Source organism: Gopherus evgoodei, chromosome 1, assembly GCF_007399415.2.
Source record: "Gopherus evgoodei ecotype Sinaloan lineage chromosome 1, rGopEvg1_v1.p, whole genome shotgun sequence".
NCBI lineage: Eukaryota > Metazoa > Chordata > Testudines > Testudinidae > Gopherus > Gopherus evgoodei.
This window is the reverse complement of record NC_044322.1, coordinates 306,618,196-306,632,851: the sequence shown is the minus strand read 5'-3', so window position 1 is coordinate 306,632,851 and position 14,656 is coordinate 306,618,196. Positions and strand designations below refer to the sequence as shown.

General features: G+C 39.2%; 1 protein-coding gene across 3 annotated transcripts in view; it reads left to right on the top strand.

Moving 5' to 3' along the window:
• SLC16A7 (solute carrier family 16 member 7) overlaps window positions 1–12,109 on the top strand; it is a 132,115-nt gene extending 120,006 nt beyond the window's left edge. For all 3 annotated transcript variants that reach the window (XM_030548873.1, XM_030548875.1, XM_030548874.1), the window contains exons 3-5: window positions 3,035–3,178; window positions 4,772–5,587; window positions 8,836–12,109. In XM_030548873.1, coding sequence (XP_030404733.1) covers window positions 3,035–3,178; window positions 4,772–5,587; window positions 8,836–9,107 — 1,232 coding nt within the window. In that variant the 3' untranslated portion in view covers window positions 9,108–12,109. The remainder of the gene's footprint in view (window positions 1–3,034; window positions 3,179–4,771; window positions 5,588–8,835) is intronic.
• Window positions 12,110–14,656: the final 2,547 nt, after the last annotated feature.

Below are 14,656 nucleotides of genomic sequence, written 5' to 3'. Positions count from 1 at the left end.
TTTCTGAAAAGTCTTCTGGGATGGCCTTTGGGCAAGTGAATTCCCCTTTAATAGGCCATCAGCATGTCTGGCTGCTCCATTGTAGTACCTGAAAGGCTGGTTGTAGGTGTTCCCAACTTCACAACATATTTCAGTAACACACACATAGCAAAACTTCATAAAACTTCACATTCAATGATAGCACATATAATCCAACATGATATTAATGTTCAACAGATCAAGACTTCTAAGATGATACCTCACGAGGCATACTTTGTATAAAACATATCATAATTACATGACAGTGGTGAATATGAGGGTTTAAAGGTGCTGTTTTGAGGTATAGAGTGACATAATGGTTCTTTCCTGGAGTTGTACATCCCAGGACTGGCAAAAGGGTGTTCTCTATAGGAGCATTCTTGATTAGATCATGGTTCATGAGAGCATAAATTCAGTAAGCTTCAGGTCACAATGCAAGATGCATCAGGTCAAAGCTTTGAGTTTGATTTCTCAATTCCATGCTTCTCAATAATTATTTTTATGGTTAGTACTGAAAGAAGACATGCCAGTCTATCACATAGGAAACTGTTCCCAAAGTATTTCTCACCTGACCAGAAATGAAAAGTATTGAATATCTCAGGAGAAGCCCCATCATCCAAATCTCTTGAAAATTGAGCTGGAAGTCTTTTGGAAAGTATCCAGACTTCAGTGTGTTTAACCAAACTAAGGACTGTATCATGCCATTGATTTTTAAATGGAACTTCCATCTAGGGTAGTGTTTTTCAATCTGTGGCTCGTGACCCAGTACTGGGTCACAGCATGTCAGGCCCTGGATCGCCTTGCTCTGGTCAGCACTGCCAACAAGGATGTTAAAAGTCCTGTTGGCGGTGCTGCCCAGCTAAGGCAGGCTAGTGCCTACCTTTTCTGACACCACACTGTGCCCCAGAAGTAGTCAGCAGTGGGTCTGGCTTCTAGGCAGGGGGGTCATGGGGCCCCGCATGCTGCCACCACTCCAAGCATCCGGCCAATGGGAGCTGGCAGGGCGATGCCTGCAGGCCTGCTCCTCCGCCTAGGAGTGGGACTCATTGCTGGCCGCTTCTGGGATGCAGCATGGTCCGCAGTTCCAGGACAGGCAGGAAACCTGCCTCTGCAGCCTGGCTGCTCAACTGGCCTGGAGTCGCCAGAGGTAAGTCAGTGCCCCAACCCTGCATACCAATCCCCTGCCCCAGTCCTGAGCCCCCCTAAACCTGGAACCCCTTCCTGCACCCCAAACCCCTCATCCCCAGCCCCACCCCTGAACCTGAACCCCCAGCCCAGAGCACTGACCCCCCCATACCCCAACCCTTTGCCCTAGCCCTGAGCCCCACCAACCCAGAACCCCTTCCTACACCCCAAAGCCCTCATTCCCAGCCCCGCTCCAGAACCTCAATCCCCAGCCCAGATCCCTGACCCCGTCATGTACCCCAACCCCCTACCTTAGCCCAGCGCTCTCTTTCTCACTCAACCCCTCATTCCTGGCCCCACCCTGCAGTCCTCACCCTGCCACCAACCCTCTGCCCCAACCCTGAGCCTCTCTCACACCCCAAACCCCTCTGCTCCAGCTCCACTTTCCAATTTCTTCAATTGGGTCCACAGAAAAAAAGTTTGAAAACCACTGATCTAGGGTGACCAGATGTCCTGATTTTATAGACACAGTCCCGATATTTGGGGCTTTGTCTTATATAGGTGCCTATTACCCTCACCTCTGTCCCGATTTTTCTCACTTGCTATCTGGTCAACCTGCTTCCATCAGATTCAATTGAGACATGCTTACAATGTTGATGGCATGGTATGGGCCTAAGACTTTTGTATGTAACCCATCACTAATAGTATCAGTTTTAAGATAGATCAAACATTTGGACCCAAACTAGGACATATTGCAAACAATGCATATCTCCAATTTTGTTGAACTTGATTTGTGTTGCCAATGAAAATGCTGATGTGTATTTCTTTAGGTGTTTATAATGGGAAATTTGTACTGGAGCCAATACACAGTAGGAACCAGAATGATTTTCAGTAAAACCAAATGTAATGTTTGACATTTCACTTTATATCTGGTCTCTTTTATCACCAGTTCTAAATCTAACACCCCTCAACTATGTTTTTTAAATGGAGTGAATATAGTGCCTACAAAAGTAAAGCTGTTAATGTTGGTTAGGGCCACATATAGTACAATCGGGTGTAGAGCAAGCTTTGTAAAGCAGCTCTGACAGCTTCTTAATCTTGATATGCCACACACCATCTATTCCTGTTGTGGGCCTTTAAAGAACATACAGTGCACATCATGACAGGTTACATGCTGGTTCTTTGTTTGGGATGGACAAAATTACACTGGAATTAATTTCATTTGAAACTAAAAACCAGGTTTGTAGCCATATTTTCAAAGTTTCTAGGCCATTATACCAAGCATACTTCAGAAGTCTCAGACTACAGAACAGAATGATATTGTCCATTATCACTCTCATTCAGATCTGGACAAGGAAAATAGATCTCAGCTGTCAGTTATTTATGATCCACTTCAACACTTAAAGCAAGTGAGTAGTCCCATTGACATAAGTATGTTGCCCTAGTCAACAGCAACAATTACAGGGAGTTCAGAAAGATCTTTCATCCTATCAAAAGATGTTGTAATCTGACTCATTTAGAGATCTCTTCTGCTCTGTTAACTGTAATTTTGATTAGACAACTTCCTTCCATTTGAAATTCTGAACTAGACTGCAGACAGTGGGCCTAATCCTCCATTTCTTGCATACCCAAGACTTATATTGACTGGGCCTGTTGTTGGTTCTTTGAGAGCTGTAATTAACAAGCTTGCTGAATTCATGTTTTACATCTTTTATTCTACCTCTATGACCACAGGATACTCCCAGGAAGGGTAAGTAGTCCTTTGGACTTCTAATATGTAAGTTCTTGTGTTGTCAGGCTCACAGGGAGGTACTTTTAGTAACTGAAAACATTCAACTGCAAATATATTTTTCATGGCATGATGGATAATTTCTCCTTTTCCTACTATTAGGTCCCATAAGCAGTATCTTGGTGAACAAATATGGTTGCCGGCCAGTGATGATGGCAGGAGGTGTATTGTGTTCATTTGGAATGATTGTTTCCTCTTTCTGCAGTAGTGTCCTGGAGCTTTACATATGTGTAGGAATTGTTGGAGGTAAGTAACTGTTCAAAAATGGTAACTACTCCAGTTAATTTTAACTATCCTAAACTGTACTCATTTAAATGGATTTTTAGGATATTAAATTACTGCTTGGGATATTTCATGCACCTCTGATTATTTTATTCAATAAATGCCCTATGTATTTGCCATACTGTACTGCACTATAATTACAATACAGGAATTGATTGACTCATGACAGCACTTATTAGAGTCATTTGTATTGGATTTTGCATTGATTTTTTTTTAGCCTTCAATCTTGAATAAAACAGCAGAGATGAGTACAGGTCTACTAGATATGCAAACTCTAATATTAAGCTTCTGTAAGCTCACAAAAAATATATATATATATACATATCCAGCAAAATAGTATGCTGGGCAGGGTCCAGCTGTCCTCAGAATAAAAATATTCCTGTCTGAAAACAAATGCTAAATCCCCAAAGCTCTAGAACTGATCAAAGGGTGGGAATTAAAGTGATAATAAGGCCACTAGATTAAATTACCTCACTACCAAAGGGATTCTAATTTTTTAAAATCATTGCTTTTGAATAAAGAAAGAAGGTGAGATTAGAGGTCATGGAAGCATGGAATATGCAAATAAGATCTTATTCTGTCACTACATCAAAGCTTATGTTTATCTGTAATTGACTTGAGTAGAAGTTAATCATTTTGAAAGAAACTCTTTCTTACTGAGTGTGGTGGGTTTCTTGTTTGTTTTGTTTTGTTTAAGACCTCACGTCTCTACTTTTTAAGAACCAAATGCAGGAACCCACTACCTAGACCAAGGATTGAGCTAGGCACTATGTTTGCCCATGGGAGACGAGAGAAGGAATCCTTCCTCAGACACTACATAGCGGGTGCATTGCTACTAACACTCTGTGGCTCCAGTGTATCCCCACCCAAGGAGGAGGACCACAGGTGGACCCTCTGACTGCACATCTAGCCCAACTTTGCCTCATCCCCTGCTCTGCTGTGCAGGGAGCTGGGGCTGTGCATCCCCACACAGCCCCTTTCCCACCCCAGTGCAATTCCACTACCAGGACCTCCACAGCTGCAGATCTGGGGCTGGATTTCCTGCAAAATCCTTATTTATTAATCATATTACATCTTACTTTGGATACATGTTCAACCTTTAAAAGGAATAGAGGGATAAAAGCCACTGGATTTATGCTTCTAAATATATTGTGCTCTCTTTTGTAGATGAGGTGACATTTAATAACTTTTGTGAAATGAACCCGGAGAGAACTGTGTTGCAGCTTAGTAACATGCAAAAATGGTGTATTCAAGGTCTTGATACCATTGTTCCTCTGTCACTCCATTGTCTATATAATTGCTCAAACATTACTATGAGTATTTACTTTTATTGCAATGCAATACAAGGAAATGACAGTACTCGAGTGTGACATAGTGGTGACATTAAAATGTGTGGAAAGCAGTGAAACCACATTTCATTTTCCAGTGCTGATAGCATTTTATCTTCATTGGGAATTTCTGAATGGCATTTTAGCTTTTTTGAATGACTTTGTCTGCTTATCGTGAAGGGTTTTCAATGTATTACATGCAATAACTCTGTGCTCTTTTGTTGTTTAGGTCTTGGCTTAGCCTTCAACTTGCAGCCTGCCTTGACTATGATTGGCAAGTATTTCTATAAGAAGCGGCCCATTGCTAATGGACTGGCCATGGCTGGAAGTCCAGTGTTTCTAAGCACGCTAGCACCTCTCAATCAATTCCTCTTTAATGCATTTGGATGGAAAGGAAGCTTTCTCATTCTGGGAGGACTTCTTTTGAACTGCTGTGTGGCTGGGTCACTTATGAGACCTGTTGGACCAAAACCAGTCCCTCCTGTGAAAAAAGATGTCGAGAAGGGAGCAGGAGATTCAGCCTTACACTTGAATAACAAAAAGAAGTCATGCTGGCAAACAGTGAATAAATACTTAGATCTGTCCCTCTTTAAACACAGAGGGTTTCTGGTTTATTTGTCAGGAAATGTTATTATGTTTGTTGGCTTCTTTGCCCCAATAGTATTCTTGGCTCCTTATGCCAAACACAAGGGAATTGATGAATATTCTGCTGCTTTTTTGCTCTCTATTCTAGCTTTTGTAGACATGTTTGCTAGGCCTTCAATGGGACTTGTAGCAAACTCCAAATACATCCGGCCAAAAATCCAGTACTTCTTTAGTTTTGCTGTCTTGTACAATGGCATCTGTCATATCATGTGCCCACTGGCAGAGGACTATACAGGCCTGGTGGTATATGCTGTACTTTTTGGATTTGCTTTTGGAATGGTTAGCAGTATCCTTTTTGAGTCATTGATGGATCTCGTTGGTGCTGCCCGGTTTTCCAGTGCTGTGGGACTTGTCACAATTGTGGAGTGCTGCCCTGTTCTCCTAGGCCCCCCTCTAGGAGGTAAGGATTCCTTTTTATTCTCCTTTCCAATATCATTGGGCTGGCTGTGAATATTTAAGTTATTATTTATATTTATCTAAAATATTAGCCGTGCACATGTTAGTTAATGTTGCCACAAGAACTGTCATGTTTTCACCGCTTGTTCTTTTGAATTTACTTTTGTAACATTACTTTTTTTTTGGCATATCATAGATTTAGATTTATATGCAGATTTATATTGCCTGTGTATATATGGTGTATAGTCGTCATGGCTATGTATGTCGCTATATAGGTAGAGATACAAACATAGATAAGATATGGTAAGATGGTATTTGCTCTCAGTGCTAGCCACCCAGTCCTATTTTTCAGGTGCCTTACTAGGCAGTTAGCAGTGCTGAGAGCATCTCTTCCGTAGTGGTGCTTCCATTACCTCCTGGTCAGCACAGCTCTCTCTCTCTCAGTGGGCTACATTCATGGGACTCCACTTTATTCCCCAAAGCAAAGAAGCTAGTTCTGTAGGTGCCACCTCACAAAATGGTTCCTAATTTCCCTAACCAATGGCTGCCAAACTAGTGGCTGCTTACAAATAAAATGATACATATATAAATTGTCATTTTAAAGCTCCCCACATGCTACTTTACTACCGCGCTGTTTTAATCCCAAGCACAAGGGAGGTTATTGAAATCAGATTGATTCTCACAACATGGCTGAGTAAAGTGCACGTACAAGAGGGCTCTGATAGATGTTGCCCCTCAGCGCATAAGCAGAACATTGTCCCTCATTATGAAAATATAGTGTTAGTTAATTTTCATATACTGATCACCTCCAGAATTCTGATAAAAGAGCTAGGATTTTCAAAAGAATTTTAGGGAATTAGGTGCCCAAAATCCAACTGTGAAATCCCTGACCAAATATTAATTTGAACTAAATATATACAAATATATACTTTTGAACTAAACAATATTAGATTTTATAGATGTGAATTATAAATGTAGCTCCTAGTATTGCAAACTCTTACACACACGCTCAATACTACACGCAGGAGTACTCCCATTGAAGTCAATGGGTCTACTCACGTGGGTAAAGTTATATAGGTAAATGTTTGCGTGACCCAGGCCATAATTTGTACTAAAATAACATCTGTTGAACTTATTTGTTAATGAAAATTTAAATGATGCCAGCTGATTACAAAATATACACTTTATTTTATTGAAATTAATATTTAACAGTTATACAAGTCATTCCAAATGAATCTGATCTCATCTTATGTTCATAGATGTTAGAACACAATAGATTCCTCTAACACAGACACTTGGAATGCCACCTAGTGGAGGGACTGTGTCTATGACTAATAAAATCCAGTCACCTGAAACATTGAAACATATATTAATATTAAATCTAATATTAATGTAGTGATAAAGTATACATCTATTTATTTTTCTCATATTTGTTATGTGGATTTTTTTTAAAGTGATACCTTTTGGATATAATCAGGTCACCTTTGTTAATTTCTCTACTTGAATATGTTGAAAAGCTCATATTCCAGTTTTGATCTGTTGAGGTCTCTTAAAGTATAATGATGATCTCATGCATGCACATTAAGTTAATTTTTGATAATAATTCTTTGAGACTGGCACCATTAAAAACTAGCAAATTGCCTGGATTATCTACCTCAGTTGCAACAATATATTAATATTTTAATAGTACTATATTATTAGTGTCTCAATATATACATTATTTTATTATTCCTAAGTAATAAGCATAGGGAATACTGCCAGTACTGAGGTAAACATTTCTATTTATTTAAGGCAAAACTACTAACTTTATAAAGGGTAACCACTGTGCATTATCTTCAAAGGTTTTATTGCATTAGATAAAATATTACTGCTTTTAAATGCTTTAAAAATGTATTTAAATTTAATATTCAAGCAGGTCAAAAAATTTCAGGTGGAACATTTGTCCAATGGAAAAAAATTAAATGAAGCATTTTGATAAAGTCAAACATTTTGACCTTATCAGAATGAAACATTTCATTTTTTGTTTTGAAATTATATATATTCTATTGTTTTCTATCGTTATATTATAAAAATTATTAAAACACAATTTTAAAATATACAAACATTATAAATATATAGATTAATCAATACACCCCAGTTTCCCCTCTAAAATTTCATTTAGCAGGATATTAGAAATTTTTCAACTTTATTCTGATTTGGAAAATCTGATTCTGATTTTAAAATCTGTTTCCCACAGAACAGAAATTCCAAGTTTTGACCAGGTCTAGTTGGTATGTCAGTATTATGGCCCCAATACAGCAAAGCATTTAAGCACATACTTAAATTATGTGAATCATCCTGTTGACTTCAATAAGACTACTCATGCTTAAATTAAGTATGTGTTTATGTGCTTTGCTGTACTGGTAGCCTGTCTTTTAATTTAGAGTTTAGAAAATGCAATAGAATTAAAAGAATGACTCAATGTGAAAAGGTAGTCAGAATACATTTTTTTTTCATCCAAATGGCTTATGAATGTAAGTCATGCTTGCTTATTGTGGCACTCCGCTTTTGGTAGTAGCAAGGTCAACTAGAGATTGACTAGTCTGATACAACCTGGACTAACAGAGCAAGTTCCTTTAACTCAGACGGTAGAAGCTCATGCCTTAAGATACAGAGGTCCCACATTTGATCTTTGCTGCTGCTGATCCATCTGGGGGCGTAAGCATTACCCATACAAGTTTGGGAACACGCTTCAGAGTTTGAAACTCAGTTTTCATGACAATAAGGTGAAATATTCTGTCTCTGGGGACAGAATAAGTGGAGCACAAGTAGCAGCTGCACAATGGGACATAGTAATAGCAGCTGAGAAGGCAGACACCTTTCCAGCCTCTTGTCTGCAAGCAGCCCAAATGAGTGCTAGACATCCATTCCAAAACAATAATAGAAAGACAGTAGGAGGAGGTGGGGGGGGGTAGATCTGAATAGAAAAGTATACAACCTACTATTGTTGATTAGACTCTATTTCCTTAGTCTCAATTATTTTACTACAGATAATGAATGCAATAACTTCCAATCTAACTAATATAAAATTTCTTAGAGCTCCACTGTACATTTGTCTGTGAAAATGCCCAATCTAGGACAACTTTTATAGTGTTGAAAATACTTTTAATGCTGGACATTTATTGATAATACCTGTGGGAAGGACCTGGAATTTATTTCTAACTACAGCTGAAATATTTTCAAGTGTGGTTCTGTATTGTTTCTGTCTTTCAGGTTGGTTAGTGGATATAACTGGAGAATATAAATACATGTACATTGTCTGTGGATCGATTGTGATTGCGGCAAGTATTTGGTTGTTCATTGGCAATGCCATCAACTACAGGCTTTTGGCAAAAGAGAAGAAGTTAGAAGAAGAAAAACAGAAAGCATTAAAGAATGCTGATCCCAAGGAAGCAGAACCTTTGACCAACAATGAGAATGAGGAGGCTGCCAACAGGTCTGACAAAGTACTCAATGATTCTTCGGAAAGGGAAACTAATATTTAATATGAAATATGCCTCAGACGTCAATGTTTTTTACTTTCATTACAAGTATTTTGTCAAGTTACAGGCCAGGTTTTGTAGTAATAATGATCAGTCACAATATTGGATAAGAACAGAAATTTGCCAAAGCCGAGATTCCAAACAAATTACCATTGACTGTTTGTTTTTTTATTTTGGTAATGAGAATTTTAGATTTCAGAGACAGCGACTCCATGTGCATGAGTCCATTCCAACAGTAACTGTGGACAGTGTGGGTCAGGTAGAATTAAACTTTAAGCTCCTCCACCACAAATTACCTTGTTCCAAAATAACTTCTAATGCAACAGTATCTGTTTAGTCTTGTTACAGAAGCCATCTGTCTTAACCCTCTGGCTGCCAGTGCCTGTTGACTTCTATTCACCACCATATTTTGGCCTCGAATATTAAAGAAGGATATCAGATTATGGGTTAAGATCTGAAAAGGAAGACAAAATACTGAAATGATCTGAGTAAAGTGCATAAGAAACTGCCTACCCTTTTATAATATATGCCTACTAGATCAAAAGGATGTATTTATACATATAACTAGAATGTGGCTGTAAAAGATAAGGTTAGAAGATAAAAAGGTAGATTTTTTTATTGCTAAAATGCAATAAATGTTTCATTATAATAAATGCAAGTGTTTGTTTCGTCCAGTGATAGCTAGTTACATGTTTAAACATTTAGTTTTGAACTATGAGAACACTCAGGCTGCATTAATATAAATTAGCTTAAAAAGCTGTTTGAATTAAAAAAAAATAAAGATGACCATGTCAGTGGTATATAAGTTGTAAGGGTAGCTACCATTTCATTCATCAGATACGAAGACTTAAATTAATGAGAGGGACTAACTGGTTCAGAGGATTAGAATGATTCAGCTTTTTATCTCTAGCGACCTAATCCAATACCCAGGGAAGTCAAAGAGAGTCTTTCCATTAACTTCAGTGAACTTTGGATCAATTAGTCCTTTGGTAATTTGTTCAAATCACAGCCATATGTTTATTCACAGAAGGTCATTATCCTTTGATAGCCTATGTGAAAAGAATTTTAAGATGTAACCTATGGTCCTTGTGCACAGGTAACCTCATTACAATTCCCATCTACCCACCCGACACATTAAGCATAAACTAACTCCTTTGTTGAGTGTATGAGCAGAAAGGCCAAAAACTGAACTCGCTGTTAAACAATTGAGACATGTTGGCAGCGCAGAGTGGGAAAGAGGCATTGATCCTGTCTGTGGTACACTTTTCTTTTTTGTATTGGATTTTGGTCTTGTACCTACAGTAGTTCATAAATACTCAAATTCAATTTCAATTGAAAACATTACAATTTTTTTCTTAAAGGAGGACAAAATACAAACAAATACTAAACAGTATCTGTGTATGATTACTCTTGAAAGCTAAAACTAAAAGCTAATTCCACACTTGCAGAAGTTTCAAAGTGATGGTGTGTTAAATGAAAATATTTCTGTTTTATTTAGGTGAGTAAGGGAAGCTGCTATCCATAAATCTTGAAGGGAGGTACCTACGTATAAATGCATCTGAAATCATGAAAATTAAGGGTCTAATTCATGCAACATTTATGAATGAGTTTTGCACCACTCACACATGATTCAGGAAAACATACTATTGTGCAGTTAATTTGACCCTCCCCCATTTTTTTAACCTCTGAAAGGTGTGACCATATTAAATATACTGATAAACTAAGCAGAAGGGGAAATCCCAATTTCTCAGATAAAATAAGTAAAGAAATCTGTGAAAAATTAGGCAGATGTGTGTGCATTTAAGGTAGATTTGCCCCAGGAATCATGTTCAATTTGATTATTTACATCAGGTTTTTGTTTTTCTTTTGACGTACTATTATATTTAATGTACAATGAATTGCCATAGCAGATGCAACACTTTGTCATTCCTTTCAAGACTCAGCATTGTTTTCAATAATGTATTGAATCCACTTCTAGTGCTGTGCAGAAATGTAAATTGACATTTACCAATGCTCTTGCAGCAAAGCTGACCATTTTGAGAAAAATCTTGTGATTTTATAGGAATCTCTGCAGTGTTTAATGCACAATACAAGCAAATCTTGCAGAGAAAACAGCTATTGTTACTCACTTCGGACTGGATTGAAAGTAGACTCAGTGCTATGTAACGGGCAGTCATAGTTGTGTCACCACAGGGCTCGGTCACAGTTCCTGCCCTGCCTTGTCTTGCTTCAGGGAGAACAAAACATTGAAATAAGTAAAACTGTGCCTATGGGCCACATTGTGGCATCCTTATTTATGCTAAGAAGTACCTTACTCCTTAAGTAGTACCATCAGCAACTTTCCTTAGTGTTCTCCATTCTTCTGGGGGCCCAAATTCTGGGAAATGCTAAGCAACTCCCTCTTTATTTATGGAAGTGAAGGGTGCTTAGTACAGTATCTCAGACAGCTCTCAGCACCTTGCTGGATGAGGCCCTTCGATTCTATGATTAGTGACAAATGGGCCATTTGTCATCTTCCTTATTAATATTTTCTCCCTCCATTTCCTTACAAAACTACTAACCAAAGTAGTCCTAAGGTGTAATCTATAGGAAAAAGGTGTTTTTCATCTTTATGAATGGCAACCTCTCAGTATTGGTAGCAAATAGACAAGCCCTTTGCTTGGTGAAACTGACTTCTGCAGCACTGGACCGTAGTTCTCAGAATAAATAGGAGGGAATTGCTTCCTATAGTAGTTACGTTAGCGCTGACCTCAGCCTCTTTTTGTCTGACCTCAGCCATAGCATTTGTGCCCCTCAATGCATGCCACTTTGGGCCTCATCTTCTTCTTGCTTATACCGGGTTAATATAAGAATAACACCACTGAAATTTTAAAGGAGTGTGAGAATCAGGCCCACTGCACTATGCAGTGGTGTTTCTCCCATGATACTATTTGGCTACATTTTTAGCCCACGTCCAGACTAACCCGCGGCATCAGCGGGTTAAAATCGATTGCTTGGGGATCGATATATCGCGTCTAGTCTTGACGCGATGTATCGATCCCCGAGCGCGCTTACATTGATTCCGGAACTCCATCAACCCGAACGGAGTTCCGGAATCGACACGGAGAGCCGCGGACATCGATGCCGCGCCGTCCAGACGGGTGAGTACCTCGATTTTAGAAATTCGACTTCAACTACGTTATTCCCGTAGCTGAAGTTGCATATCTAAAATCGATTTTAATACCTAGTCTGGACTACTCTAGATAGCTTCTTAGAGCATATCTTCACATGCAGTTAATTTCCTTTTATTTTTGTGACCTCCCTCCCTCTGTACTGTCCTTTTTAACTTCAAAGAAACACTTCACACCGATGAGTCAGGTTAGATCTTTTTTTCAAGCTTTTAATGCATGTAGATGTACACGAACCCTCTCATCTTCTCCTCACTGAACTGTTTGTAACTGTCTCCACTTCTGGATTATCCCCAAACTCACAAAAAGACCTGATATTACTCCTTCTGGAATAAGAAGTCACATACCAGAGCCCTCCTCAAACAGAGCATGAACTGTGAACTATCCTGGTTGAGTTCAGCAAGGTCTTATTTTTCCCAATCAGCCAACTTTTCCCTTGTCACTGCTCTCATTTAGAGGGTGAAATCCTGGCTGTGTGGAAGTCAATGACAAAACTCCCATTGATTTTAGTAGGGCCAGATTTCATATTAAGTTTCTTCCTTTTATAACTCTGGTATACCTGCCAAATTTTCAGTGTGGATAAGAGAGATTTGTTTCACTGGTAAGGTAATGAGCCAACCCTTGCTCCCAATGATGATGTCAATGGTAGTTGAACAATCAAATTTAGTGGGAGCTGGTCTGTTCCAAATGGTTCATGTACAATGTTGCATGGTGAATTAATGAGGCAACAAAACATGGGACATTGAATCAGGGTATTACACACGTGATAGTGTGTGTTGAAAATACTATTACAGTAGTTTCTAAAAGGCTGAAAAGTGGGGTGTTTTCACATTTTGATGCAAATACTCTGCAAAACCAGAGATACACTTCATCAAGTGGAAGATGAAAGATCAGGACTCTGTTAGCCATACTGGAATGGGTTAGTAACAGGCCCTTGTAAGAAACCCATACAGTGCTTTAGGTCAGCTCATTAGATGCTTCCTTCACATTACGAGGTCAGACAGCATCAAGAAGGGTACAATCTTTTCCTCCTGTTTCCTTCAAGATTCTTTTACAAGTTTCTATCATACAGAAGGGATGGGGAAAACATTACAAATACAAATGTGTGTGACAGTGTAACAAGATGGTCAGTATGTGTAATACCTGTCATCCCTTTCACTCTCTCATCCATTGTCATGGCTCCTCATTAGTTTCTGCAGTGACTTCATCTTGACTTTGAGCAGTACTTTTTCTCTGTTACCATCACCTCTCTTTATTGCATTGAAACTGTAGCTAGTATTGACTCAGAAGACATGGTCCTCTCCACACCATGGAGAAATAGGAGCCCAATTGTGCAGTCAGTCTATGTGCAGAACAGGCCTAAAGATTATGGAGGATGGTTCTCTCTTGTTCTTTGTCCTTTACAGAAGAAACATTGAGGTTTAGTAATTTTATTTCCCTTCCACTACACTTATCACTTCATTTATTCCATCCTCTCCTTTTCCCCTGTCATTCTGTTGTTTTGTCTCTACATTGATGTATCACAATAGAAGTAGTATCTGGTATATTCAGGAGTGGCACCAGAGTTTCTGGCACCGTAGGCAGAATTCGGGGGGCGGCATTTTGTGCGCTCCCCACGGGGCGCGTGGGAGCTTCCAGTTCCGCTCCTGTTGCGCCGTCGAAGAAGGACCTTCCGCCGAAATGCCGCAGGCGACAGCGGCAGTCATTGAGCTGCTCAATTGCCTGCGCTGTCTTCCACGGCACGTCGGCGGAAGGTCCTTCTTCGGCGGCGCTACGGGAGCGGAACCAGACCCTCCCGTGCACCCTGTGGGGAGCGCACAAAATGCTGCCCCCCAAATCCTGGCATCCTAGGAGACCGCCTAGGGTCACCTAATGGAAGCGCCGGCCCTGGGTATTTTGTGACTTTTGTTAAGTGTTTTCTTCTGCTTTTTCATTTAAATGCCTATGTGACTTCTCTTTCCACAGTCTCCTTGTGGGGGTTGTGACTTCAGAGGGTTGAGGTAAGTAACGTTTAGATCATATATAACAAACCATATAAGTCACAAGTAACCATCAGTTCTGTCTCTGACATGATACATACCTGAGGGTTTCAGTAAGCAAAACCAGTGCGTTATTTTTAGACTACCTTGGTGTAAATTAAGCTAACATTTTTGCCCAGTAAAAAAATGGAATTAACGCACATTTTCCTAATTTCTCCGTGGAAAACTATTTTTCTGCTCATATACAGATATATAAAGGGAGTTTTTATTGGTTTTATTGGTTATTAGCATTTCAATTTTTAATAAATGTGCTCTCTATATAGGTTTTATTTTTACTCTTTTGATATTAGTGTATGCCTGTTCTTTGCATTAAAAATGTAGAATATTTTTTCAGCATAAATTGCAT